Source organism: Neltuma alba, unplaced genomic scaffold, assembly GCF_004799145.2.
Source record: "Neltuma alba isolate B1F8T4 unplaced genomic scaffold, ASM479914v2 tig00012511_pilon, whole genome shotgun sequence".
NCBI classification, from domain to species: Eukaryota; Viridiplantae; Streptophyta; class Magnoliopsida; order Fabales; family Fabaceae; genus Neltuma; species Neltuma alba.
This window is the reverse complement of record NW_021636978.1, coordinates 55,820-67,386: the sequence shown is the minus strand read 5'-3', so window position 1 is coordinate 67,386 and position 11,567 is coordinate 55,820. Positions and strand designations below refer to the sequence as shown.

At 33.8% G+C, this 11,567-nt stretch overlaps 2 protein-coding genes across 2 annotated transcripts; one reads left to right on the top strand and one right to left on the bottom strand.

Annotated features, from left to right (window-relative positions):
• The first annotated feature begins 726 nt into the window (after positions 1 to 726).
• Positions 727 to 3,756, top strand: LOC114727858 (high mobility group B protein 1-like). Its single transcript, XM_028914629.1, has 8 exons — positions 727 to 822; positions 1,501 to 1,549; positions 1,720 to 1,848; positions 1,931 to 1,988; positions 2,066 to 2,110; positions 2,279 to 2,359; positions 2,449 to 2,532; positions 3,414 to 3,756. The coding sequence occupies exons 2-8, from the start codon at positions 1,512 to 1,514 to the stop codon at positions 3,480 to 3,482; spliced, it is 504 nt and encodes a 167-aa protein (XP_028770462.1). The 5' UTR covers positions 727 to 822; positions 1,501 to 1,511; the 3' UTR covers positions 3,483 to 3,756.
• A 1,087-nt stretch (positions 3,757 to 4,843) lies between these two features.
• LOC114727864 (probable pyridoxal 5'-phosphate synthase subunit PDX2) lies at positions 4,844 to 8,135 on the bottom strand. The gene is made up of 7 exons (XM_028914636.1): positions 8,033 to 8,135; positions 7,783 to 7,910; positions 7,064 to 7,151; positions 6,850 to 6,923; positions 6,148 to 6,339; positions 5,350 to 5,447; positions 4,844 to 5,229 (listed from the first exon to the last, which is right to left on the bottom strand). Exons 1-7 carry the CDS (start codon positions 8,085 to 8,087, stop codon positions 5,106 to 5,108), a joined length of 759 nt encoding a protein of 252 aa, XP_028770469.1. The 5' UTR covers positions 8,088 to 8,135; the 3' UTR covers positions 4,844 to 5,105.
• Between the last annotated feature and the right edge of the window lie 3,432 nt (positions 8,136 to 11,567).

Below are 11,567 nucleotides of genomic sequence, written 5' to 3'. Positions count from 1 at the left end.
GGTCTCTTGAGACCAAATTGGAATTTCTCAAATTCAACAGACCATTTGGGGATTATGAAGTTCAAGTGGTATTTTTTTGTCTCTTTTCTTATCTTTTAACCAATTGAAAAAACATGACGTATTAACATTTCCTTTCAACCTATATAAATTATTCAGAAAATTGAGGAGAATTTAGTCTAATGATGATGTGCAAAGTTTTTGGTGAAACTTTTTATCCAATTGAGGAGCTCTAAGAGGATCAATTGAGTCAACAACTATATATATATATGTGTGCACACTATTATATAGTATTCCTCTTGTCCTATTTACAGGGTAGAAAGAGAAGATTTTTGGGGTTCTATTTATAAGTCACTTTATTAAATTTTCAGCGTGAATGTACTATTTTGTCCTTTGTTTATTATAGTATAGATAGTTATTTTTTTTAAAAGATGTATATATTAAATATAGATAAAGTTAAAAAATTGTTATATTTTAATGAAGAGTTTATATATTTTAAAATTTTTCTTAAGCTGTGTAAAATATATTAGAATTACGTTATAAATATCATCATAGGAGTAGGTCTCGATAAGAGAACAAACGACTTGTGTATATATGTGTGCTTATCGGTCCAAAATAGAGAACAAAAAGATTCATGGCCCTCAAATAGTCGCGTGTTACCGGCTGATCCGGTTGCTTGTTCAATTTCGCAGATTGCCCAGTCGGCCCATTTTTCTGTTTCCTCCACTTTCCCTTTTCCTTTGGTACAATACCCGCTTAATTCTCTTCTTTTTTGTTCGCTTCGCGTTCGCGTGATTGATCCCCTGGTCTTTCGTTCCTCGAAAGGTAGCCACTTTTCCTCTATAATCTCTTCGACATTCATGTCTCGACCTAAATGTGTTCTTTCGCAGCTGAGAAAATTCGGAGCTGAATTCTTTGACATCAGGGATTTGTATTTGTGGGAGGAACTGAAAATAAAATGTTGACGTACTAGGACAGAGAAACTTAACTAAGTTTAACTTGTTGCGGGTTTGCAAGGGTTTTCTATTTTTCGTTTATATTTGTTTACTCTGGTTCTTAAGGACGCCAACGGCCAGTTAATGTATATGTATTTTTATTCCCCATCACCTTAAATGCCTGAATTGATGATTTTTCAGTCCTTGTTGGGATTGATTCTCATATTTCAGTTTGTAGATTGTCTCATTATAATTTCTTGGAGTTTCGATGAGAAGTAGCACGGAAAATGTGTGCATGAAACTCTGAATTATTCTGTTGCGTTGGCTAGTTTTATACTCTTTGGACTAAAGAAAAACGAATTTATCTGTATAGGTGGCTTGCTATGTACATATTTCACTTCTTGTGGTGCATCTATCTGAATTTTATTGGGACCCTGTTTTATGAACTGAGCTGATTTTCCTCCTATCCTGTCGATTCCCTTGTTATCTATCTGTTCACTCTAATTCTTTTTAGTGGGTGTTTCTGATCCCTTTTTGTTCTTTTTAACTGTCGACTTCTTCATACCAGGAATTTGAACTATGAAAAACGGCAAGGGGAAGGGAGCAGCTGATGATCGGTTAGTTTATGTATCATTAGATCTTGTTTAAAAGATTTTTTGGTATTTTTATTTTTCTTGTAACTTTACGTCTCCTTGTCCTTAAAGGCGTTGACTTCTGGTAATTTACTTATTTCTAAAAATTTTACTGTGGTCATGATGGAATTTGTGTATATGCTTGTTATTTTCAGGATGGTTGGCAAGCGAAAGGCCGCTCTAAAGCCTGACAAGAGCAGGGCAAAAATGTCCAAGAAGGCGAGGAATGCCAAGAAAGATCCCAACAAACCAAAAAGACCGCCCAGTGCTTTTTTTGTCTTCCTGTTGGTATCCCTTGGCTTTCTCCCTTTATCTGGTAGCTCCTTTAGAAAAATTGTCACACTTATCTCCTATTCTGTGTGATAGTGAGGAGTTCAGAAAGACCTTTAAGGCAGAAAATCCTAATGTGAAGGCTGTATCAGCTGTAAGTTTCATGTTAGATTAATTTTTTTAATTTTTATTTTGAGTCAGCAAGTTCCTTATTGTACTTTTTGATTGAAGGTGGGGAAGGCTGGAGGAGAGAAATGGAAATCTCTGACTACTGCTGTAAGCATTTTAATGGCTTCATAATATTATATTTTCAACCTTTTTTATTAGTTATATATTAAACAATAATCGTAGTATCACATAGATTATCAGCTTTAGCTTCTTCAATTGAATCCATAATTCCTTCTTCTGCACTCTCTTGTTATAACTTATCTGTTGGGTCTGAAGGAGAAAGCTCCATATGAAGCCAAGGCTGCAAAAAAGAAAGCTGAGTATGAAAAACTCATGAATGCATATAATAAAAAGCAGGTGAGCAACCTGTTCTTGTTGTTTTGTTATCTAGTTCTTTGATTGTCCTGTTTATATGATTTGTTTTTTTTTTTTTTTCTTTTGACCAGACAAACTTAGTCAATGACAGAGATGAGGAATCGGATAAGTCCCAGTCTGAAGTGCATGATGAAGAGGATGAAGCCAGTGGAGAGGTAGCCTCACTAGATCCGGATTCTCTCATTTGAATGAAGAACATGATATTGTATGAGAAAAGCGATAGACGCTATGTGTGCGACTCACATACTGGGGTCCACTACTCAAGAAAGTTTGTGTCTATCTCATCATGTTACGACAGTATTGTCGTTTCACATGAGATGATCCGAACACAACACCATTTTCTTTTACACCCCTTTTTATTCAACTATTTCGCATGTGTTCTTTGATCTATCATGAATTTGTCTTCAGCTCATGATAAGAGGGCGCTTGGTAAATTATTGACTGTTGCTACGCAGAGTTGTTAGGGGAAATGAAAAGATTTTTTTTATCAGGGACATGCATTTATTTCATTCCACTTTGTTTATTGTCTAGAAAAATTGTGCTTTGATCCATGGCCTTTGTCCCCAACCTTCATAATATAATTTGAGATGCTGACTTTTACAGTTGCTATACTTGTCAATTTGGTGTCTTCTAATTCTAAATAATTTTTGTTGCTAGGAAGTTGTAAAATAGTAGTTCTCAGCTGGTACTCGATGAAATATTTGATGTTGAATGCTGCTTCACGTCCCATGGATTTGTATTGCACCTTGTGATTCTCATTTATGTGCGTTACTCTGCATTTTCTATATTTTTGGATCTCCGGTTAACTCAACCAATACGGTTCTATAATGTAGAAACTTACAGACATGGAGCTTGCTTTTCAATTCTCTGTGACAATTGTCTGTTAAATAGAGAAGGGCTCCGTAGTTTATTGGGACATAAATGCTGTTGGCCCTGGATTTATATATATTAGAAGGAAAAAAAATAGTGTGGATGTGGTCTGATGGTAAAAACTTCAAAATTTCACTTTCCTTATGTTGTTTTTCTTTTTATATAGGAAGCACACCAAGAAGAGGAGGATGAAGAGGAGAACGATGAAGACGACGATGATGAAGAGGATGACTGAATGCTGCTCACATCTTAGTTCATGATGTCTCCTATGTTAGGAGGCTACTATGTTGTAGTTCATGTTCACTAGTTACTGGGCTACTGTATGTTAGTCCTTGTACTTTAGTTCAACTTTTTAGCATTGGAGCCTGAAATGTGTTGGCTTAAAAGTACCATAGTTTTCTTTTACATCAAATTGGTACTTACATATGCAGCCAAAGCATCTATGTATTTTGTACACAAAGAACTTGGTATGAATGAAAGATAAAGTTTAACCGAATTGTTCAGCAAAATGCTTGTGGCAGATACATAAGTAGTTGGAATAGCTTCCGTCATGGCTTTTCCTTTTTCATTGGTGCGATTTTTCTTTCCTGAACTTGTATTATAATGAGAACTTGAAGGTGAACGAAAGCTACTCAACTTTTTCAGAGGCAAACGCTTCATGAAAATTGAGTGTAAATTCTGAATTTTCAGCCGCTAGGAATCATCTCTCTTAATGTGTGACCTTCATTTACACGAGTAATGTATAAGAACTCAAAATGTTAAATTGTATAACCTCTATAAGAGATGTTTTTTTTTTTCCCCAATACATGAAAAATTTAGGTGAGTTAGATTCCGAAAGCTCATCAAAACTAGAACATGCCATTAGACTCAAATAGTATTTATAGAGTTACTTACAGATCACTCATAGATCACTTCCTAACAAAATCTTCGTATCAGTAATAAGATTCAAATTCACAATATTATAGGTTATGAGTAGATTCTTTACCCACTGAGTCAATTCTTGTTGGCACCTCTATAAAAGAATGTTAGTCAAATAAAATAATAAAATGCAAAAGTGTGAACTTGACGTGAAATTTGATATTATTTAATTGATTGAATTTTCTCAAGTCTCAATAGTTTTTTTCAGGCCAATAATAAATTTTGAATTACTCAAAATTAGCTAATTTAATCTCATTCAAAAATAATAACAGCCATTCAAAATTGCAAATTCAGATTAAGCTCAACCAAACTCCCAACTCAACTAATATTTCCTTGATTTCTTAATTAAGCAACTGCGCGCGTGCACACACATATATACATATATATTGATATGTAATCATAAACATATTAAATTTCATATGTAATCATAAACATATTAAGTACATTAGTCGAGGGTTAATGGTGTGGTTTACTAATCCTATGACGCCCGTGGGCAGTTAAGTCGGGTTAGTTATTAGGATAGAACTATTTCTGTACTGGTTATATAAACAGAGGCTGTCCCTCTTGTATGATGTCATGTTGTTGCTATTATGCAGAGAAGCATACAACTTGAATAGTGGATGGAAGAACTTTGACTCAAAATTGGTATGTGATTATATTATTTCCGATCCTAAATATAAAACCAGTTGACTAATTTAAGTAGATTGAAGACTTCAAGGTACAATCAATATGGCTCTAATTTAAAAAGGAACGGGCAACATGAAGCAGGCAAGATATGCCACAGAAGAAAAACACTAGGTCTAAGAACACTATTCAGCTATATCAATACCCACCAGATCTAACAATCATCGTATATCATTTCGAAAGGCAAAATATGAGATGGAGGGAAAAATTTTCATCCAGAATCACTAAGATAGGCTTTGCCATAGGTCTTTTGGCGCTATTGAAAGACAGGAAGGTCATTCTGTGGCGGCTGCTCATAACAAGCATTCACTCCAACTGGGACACAGCTACTTGAGGCCTCTTGTGTAATTTCATTTCCCATCTTCGAGAAATAACTATGCCTGCAAAATTCGATGATAAGAACTTCATGTCATATGAAATTGCAATTTAAAAAGAAGAGAAGGTAGCTATTTAGCAAAGTCTAGTCCATAGAAAAATTGACCAAGAAGAATAATACGTACCATCGTGTATCTGCTGTTAATTCAGGATGGAAAGCTGTCCCTAGTATGTTTCCTTGTCTAACAGCAACTATAACTTTACTTTCTTCCTCAACATTCTCCTGCCATATCCATAATTAATAAGAAAACTAGAAACTAAATTTTTTCCCCCTAAAAACGATTCATTAATCACCGAAAAGGATTAGAGCAAAAAAAAAAAAATCCACCTAGTAGCACTCCATTCATCGTTTACCACCCTTCTACAACAAGGTGGTGGATAGAAACTAGAGTTAACCCAATGCACTTTAAACAATTCAGGTGGCATGCGGTGTATACGACGCACCAAAACTCAAAAAAGGAACTGTATCATATTCAATACAGGCTTGGCAGCCATAGTAGACGTGAAACCTCAGATTCAAATTATATTGAAACATTACATATTTTCTACCATGGTTTGCAATGTGTATTACCCATGCTTAAATGTTATACACAAAAACTTCACTATGTAGATTGAAGTTTCCATAACATTGGATGCTACTTGTGACGTAGGAAGCTCTCACGTTCTCTCTCTTTATCAGCAACCATTAATTCTGCATTCCAAATGCAGAGGATCTGGACTGATAAGCAAGGTCCCTCAATTTCGGTTCAATATTTGAAAAATATAATACTAGCGGATAGCTTCTTCAAGAACATATAATCCTTCAAACAATTAAGTGGAAGAATCAAAATAAATAAGTAATTACAAACACTGCAACCCTTTGATTGGTTGTCCGTTATAAATCAAGTTTAAATCTTTCCTTCGGAAAATATGGAATTACCAACCTTTTGATCTTCAAGAGAGAGATCTGAACCCAACAATCTCTTAGAAGGGACAGGGAAATGAGCCAGTATTTGAACGTCGGGCCCTGCCTCAAGGATGGCTGGCGCACGAATAAAGATTCCACGAAATGTTTCAGGGCCCCCTTCTTTGGATGCAAGCTCCGGTACAGAAAGCTCGGCTTCAAAGCTTTGAATCTGAATCGACATGGTTATTGGTTAGATGAGACCAAAAAAATGACATGCATGTATGTATATATTGGGAAGAAAGCACTTGAGCTTTCTTTTCTTCAAAAGAAACTTGGACAAACTGTCTTAGAAATGATGATAACCAATAAAAGATCCTATATATATATATATATTCAATCAAGAGTAGGTGGCAGAGGAAAGGAGAGAGAAAGAGATTCATAAGATGTTATTGCATGCCTGTTATAACTGTTGTAGCTGTCACCCTCTAGCCCCAATATCCTGTGTAAAACTTAATTTTTTTGGGGGCAAGATAACACATAAAAAGTAGGTACTAGGCACCAATATAACATGTTTATATGTTCAATGTCTGAAGAGTGCAAACACAACACTTTTGCTTTCACTCAATGCAAAATATAAAAAATTTCTTGTCCAATGTCCCTTCGTAGATTTGTTTGCCGTGTGCTTCTCTATTAAATGAATGCTTAATTATCAATTGTTCAACATCTATTATGACATTACCTGGCTGCCAAAGAAATTTCTATGAACAGTGCAATCAAGGCCCCCAACTAGTTGTTGTCCGCCAGTCTTCTGTCCTGAAATAATGTACAACATTTATTTTTTAAAATTACTCTTAATTATAACTTATAGATCGGTAAATGAAGAACAAAACACTAAAATGTTCCTCAACATTCAACATAATTGCAGAAAAGTGGGAAAGAGAAACAAAATCCACCTGTTGCTTTATTTGCCAAGAATATAAGCCCTGCACACGTTCCCCAAACGGGTCTTCCCATCTTAACAAACTCTCTTAGCGCAGGAAACTGTTGAATTGAACACTCAACATAAATTACAAGGCCCTTACTCTTCAACGAGACGCCAGAAGCATAAATTAAACCGATATTATAATTGAATCTTCTAATTCCCTAGTCCATTAGTGTAATTAAATGAGGACAAGACTCCCTCAGGAGAGACGAGGCTCCATTCAATTTCAACACAGAAACTCACATACCTCAAAACCCACACCACACGCACAGAATACTCAAAAAATTTTATCCCTTTCTATCAGTTTCCTTCGTAAAGAATCGATTGTAAGAAAACCTAAAAGAAAACAAGCCAACTCATGCAATCAGCTTATCTCAAGAGCAGAGCCCTTCTTCAACTTAGCCAATTAACGGATAACTAACACGATACAAAAATATGAGTTGAGCTATCCAAACCAAAATGTTTTAAAGAGGATGAGAGTGTACTTATTGCGCAATTGTTTTACATCGCAACAAATAGCTTATCGTTGCAATTAAACAAGTGTGAGCTTAGGTATCATGCAATATTACACATAGTACAGGTTCATGTTTCAGTTTTATCAGCAATACTGCTTGACAGCAGCAAGCAAAACAGAGTTGTACAGTATAGAAGCAATAGAAAGCTGCACTTAATTATGGAGCAACAAGAGACCAGGTTGTGGAACTCAGCGAGCTTTGCCATGGTCGTGCTCTCTCCTCCAGGAATGATAAGAGAAGTGACATCGCGAAGCTGTTCTGGCTTCCTAATCTCGATCCCTTTCACCCCTATCCTCCTAAGGGCTACCATAGATAGAAAAACAAAATTAAAAAAAAAAACTTTAGCTAGCAAGGAGCTATATTACCATACACTATAGCCATTACACATCCAGAGATTGAGAGGGAGTGAAAAGAATGAAGCTTGCCTGCTATGTGTTCGTTGAAAGATCCCTGTAAAGCAAGAACTCCAACGACGGCCATGTTCTTCAGAAGAGTACCGCCTTCCAAAGCGCAGATTGTAGGACCCCTTTTACTTAGACGCTCAAATCAACGAACGGTGACAACAATCTGCGGAGTGGGGGGAGCTGGCATAGGCGCATAGCCGCCATAGAAAATTTAAAACAATAATATGATCTGATTCAAAACAACTAATCATGCATGATGAAAACATGGGGCAGAGTGGCAGACGCAGACCAATATATTTTAGTGATTAAAAATTAAACAAGTTTCCTTTTCTCTTTCAATATTAAGTAAACCTTACAAAAATTATAGTAGTAATAAATAATTGACATGGCATCTTACAAACATAGGGCCTTTTTAGGAGGGCTTAAAAATTTCTTATAAACACGTTTATATAAATCGAAATAAAACTCCTCTAATATACTTGTTCGTATTCGTAAATTATTATTAAAAAGTTATTTATAAAGCTGTTTTAAACGGACTCATAATCACAAAACCTCGTTAGTTTATACTAAAGATAAGTATTAAAAATAAGGTTAATATAACCCTTAGTCTCTTAAATTTTTCTTTATTTTGGTTTTAATTATTCAAGTTTCAAATCATAGGTTTTGACACTTTAAGAGATAAAATCATTCAAATTTTTATTGGATTATAATAATTAATATTTTAAATGATAGAAAATTAGAGAGACCAAAAGTTATGATTTGAAATTTGAGAGACTAAAATTAAAATGAGGACAAATTTGAGAGACCAAAATTTATATTAACCTTTAAAAATATGAAAAAAATTAATAAAAAATTAACTTAGAAAATACTGCTTAAAAGATAAAATTCTACTACAAATTTAATTTAAAGCATTAATTGCTACAGATATTAAATGCACCTTCACTTAACTGAATGCCTTGGGAGTTAATGGCATAATTAAGATTGGCACAAAAAAGTCTTTTTTAAGAACAAAATTATCCTGTATATTTTGATCATGAGGCATGATGACCACCGGTCAGATGTGTCCGCCCAAGCCTAGGGAAAAAATGTTTAGCGCCAGTCCGACGACAAAATCCCCAGGATATGGACATTTTTAGCCTTTAGGCCAGGCGTATTCGCGGGCAAAGCCGTCCATTGAACAGGGTATTCTGGTATACTTGTTCTGTTCTGCCCGAAAAATATATATGATTATTTTTTGCCAACACAACACATATATATATAATTATATATATTGCCAAGAATATAATTGTACATGTGACATGTAGTCGGCAGATATATATATATATATATATAAATACATTACCTCTTTTATTTAATATAAGAACTAGTTTTACATTTAATTAGAGCTTAATTCATTTTGTCTTTCATATTTATTTATTTTTTTAATGTCGTCCTTATAGTAGTTTCATGTATAAAAAGTTTTATTAAATAGTAGTTTTAACTAATACACATGATTAGCAAGAGTATTTTAAAAAAGATAAAAACTTATTTATTATGAATTAACTAATTTTTTTAATCTACTTAAATTAGTCAAATAGCTTTTATACTAAGGACAAGAGGTGGTACTGCTCTGGTCTTTTTTAATTGTCACTTGTAAGAAGAGATTTTGGTTCTTTTTATTTGTCACTTATACTTTTTTTTAGTGTTTCATTTTTAGTTTTATCCCTATTAATTAAGAGAGACACATGTGAGAATAAAGAAAGAGGAATACGTAAGGAAAAAATATACTAACTATTTACTAAAGTATATTATATTTCAGCCACTATTTTTTTTAAAGGAAAATGACAAATAAAGAAGGCTAAAATTAGGATATCCCAATTAGGGAAGTTAAGGGTGGGAAATGATAGAGAGAAAAGTTATTCCCAAATTAAAATTTTGAAATTAAATAAAATGATAAAAATACTCTTTGTCTTTTTTTTTTTTAAAAAAAAGGCTCAACTCCTGGTCGGCAGTTGGCCACAGCCAGCTACTGGCCTCAAGTGCTGACCACTGGTGGAATTTTTTTTTGTGACATATTTTTTGGGCCACGTGAGAATATTTAAAGAAAGTGGTTGAGTGGGATTTGATTCCACTACTCCTTGATCATTTGGGCCAATAAAACCATTAGGTCACCAATGATTTGTTAACCTTGTAATGCAAAAAAAATATAAATTGACTTTTTATTATGGGTCCAGCCCGTGACACAATTTATCTAAAAATGAAAAATGTAAATTTAATATTAACAAAGTAACTTTTCTTTATACATAACAGGAAATAATATATATATTAATTAAAAATGATAACAATTTATTTAGAAATAACATGTCTTGATTGGGAAATGACAAGTTTAAACTTGAGGTTAATAATGTGTTTTTTTCCTGATACATAAAGGAAAATAATAGGTGCATTAATTAAAAATGACAACAATTTATTTGATAATGATATGTTTTAATTGGGAAATAACAAATCTTGATTGTTTGATTATAGTTTTTTTTTTTGAATTTGTGCTATTTCTTTTTTCTTCCCTAAATAATTTGTACGTGAGAAATTTATTTAATTATCTACAAAAGACTATATTTGACCTTATTTTGATGCGTCCATTCCCTCATAATATGTGTGTAACAGGCACAGCTAATTTAGTTACAGTCAAGATTTGTTATTCGCAAATAAATTTTATCATTTTTAATTAATACACATGTTATTTCCTATTATGTATCAGGAAAAAACATGTTATTAATCTCAAGTTTAGATTTGTCATTTTCCAATAAAGACATGTTATTTCTGAATAAATTATTATCACTTTTAATTAATATATATGTTATTTCCTGTTATGTATAAAGAAAAGTTGCTTTGTGAATATCAAATTTAGACTTGTTATTCCTAGATAAATTATTGTCACGGGATGGAGTCACAATAAAAGAGTCAACTTATATTTTTTTTGCATTATAAGATGAATAAATTATTAGTGGCCTACCAGTCATCTTCTCTTTTATTGGCCTAAATGACGAAAGGGTAATGTAATCAAATCCTAGTATACTACCCCTACCACTTTTTTTAAATATTCTCACATGGCCAAAAAAAAGTCTATGACAAAAAAAATTTCACCCGCACCACCACACCAGTAGTGGGCCCACTGGCGGGTTGAGCTTTTGTTTCTAAAAAAAAAAATAAAGGATGTTTTTGTCATTTTACTAAATTTTAAAATTGTAATTTGAGAATAACTTCTCTCTCTCATTACTCACCTTGGCTTTCCAAATTTAAAATATCCTAATTTCAGCCTTTTTTATTTGTCATTTTCCCTCTTCTTTTTTTTATCAATTTTTTTCTTCCTCCTATTGTTTTCACTTTTCATTTCCCATTTTCTTCTATTTGCCCAAGCACCCATGCTCTGTTTCCCTGGCAGTCGCTCTTCTTGACTCACTCCTCACTCTCACCCCTCCCTAGCCGCTCACTCCGGCAAGGAGAGCCCTCTTAGCCGCTTACCCCGGCGACTCACTTCTCACTCTGCGTCTCTCTCCGTCTCTCGTTTCAGCTGCTC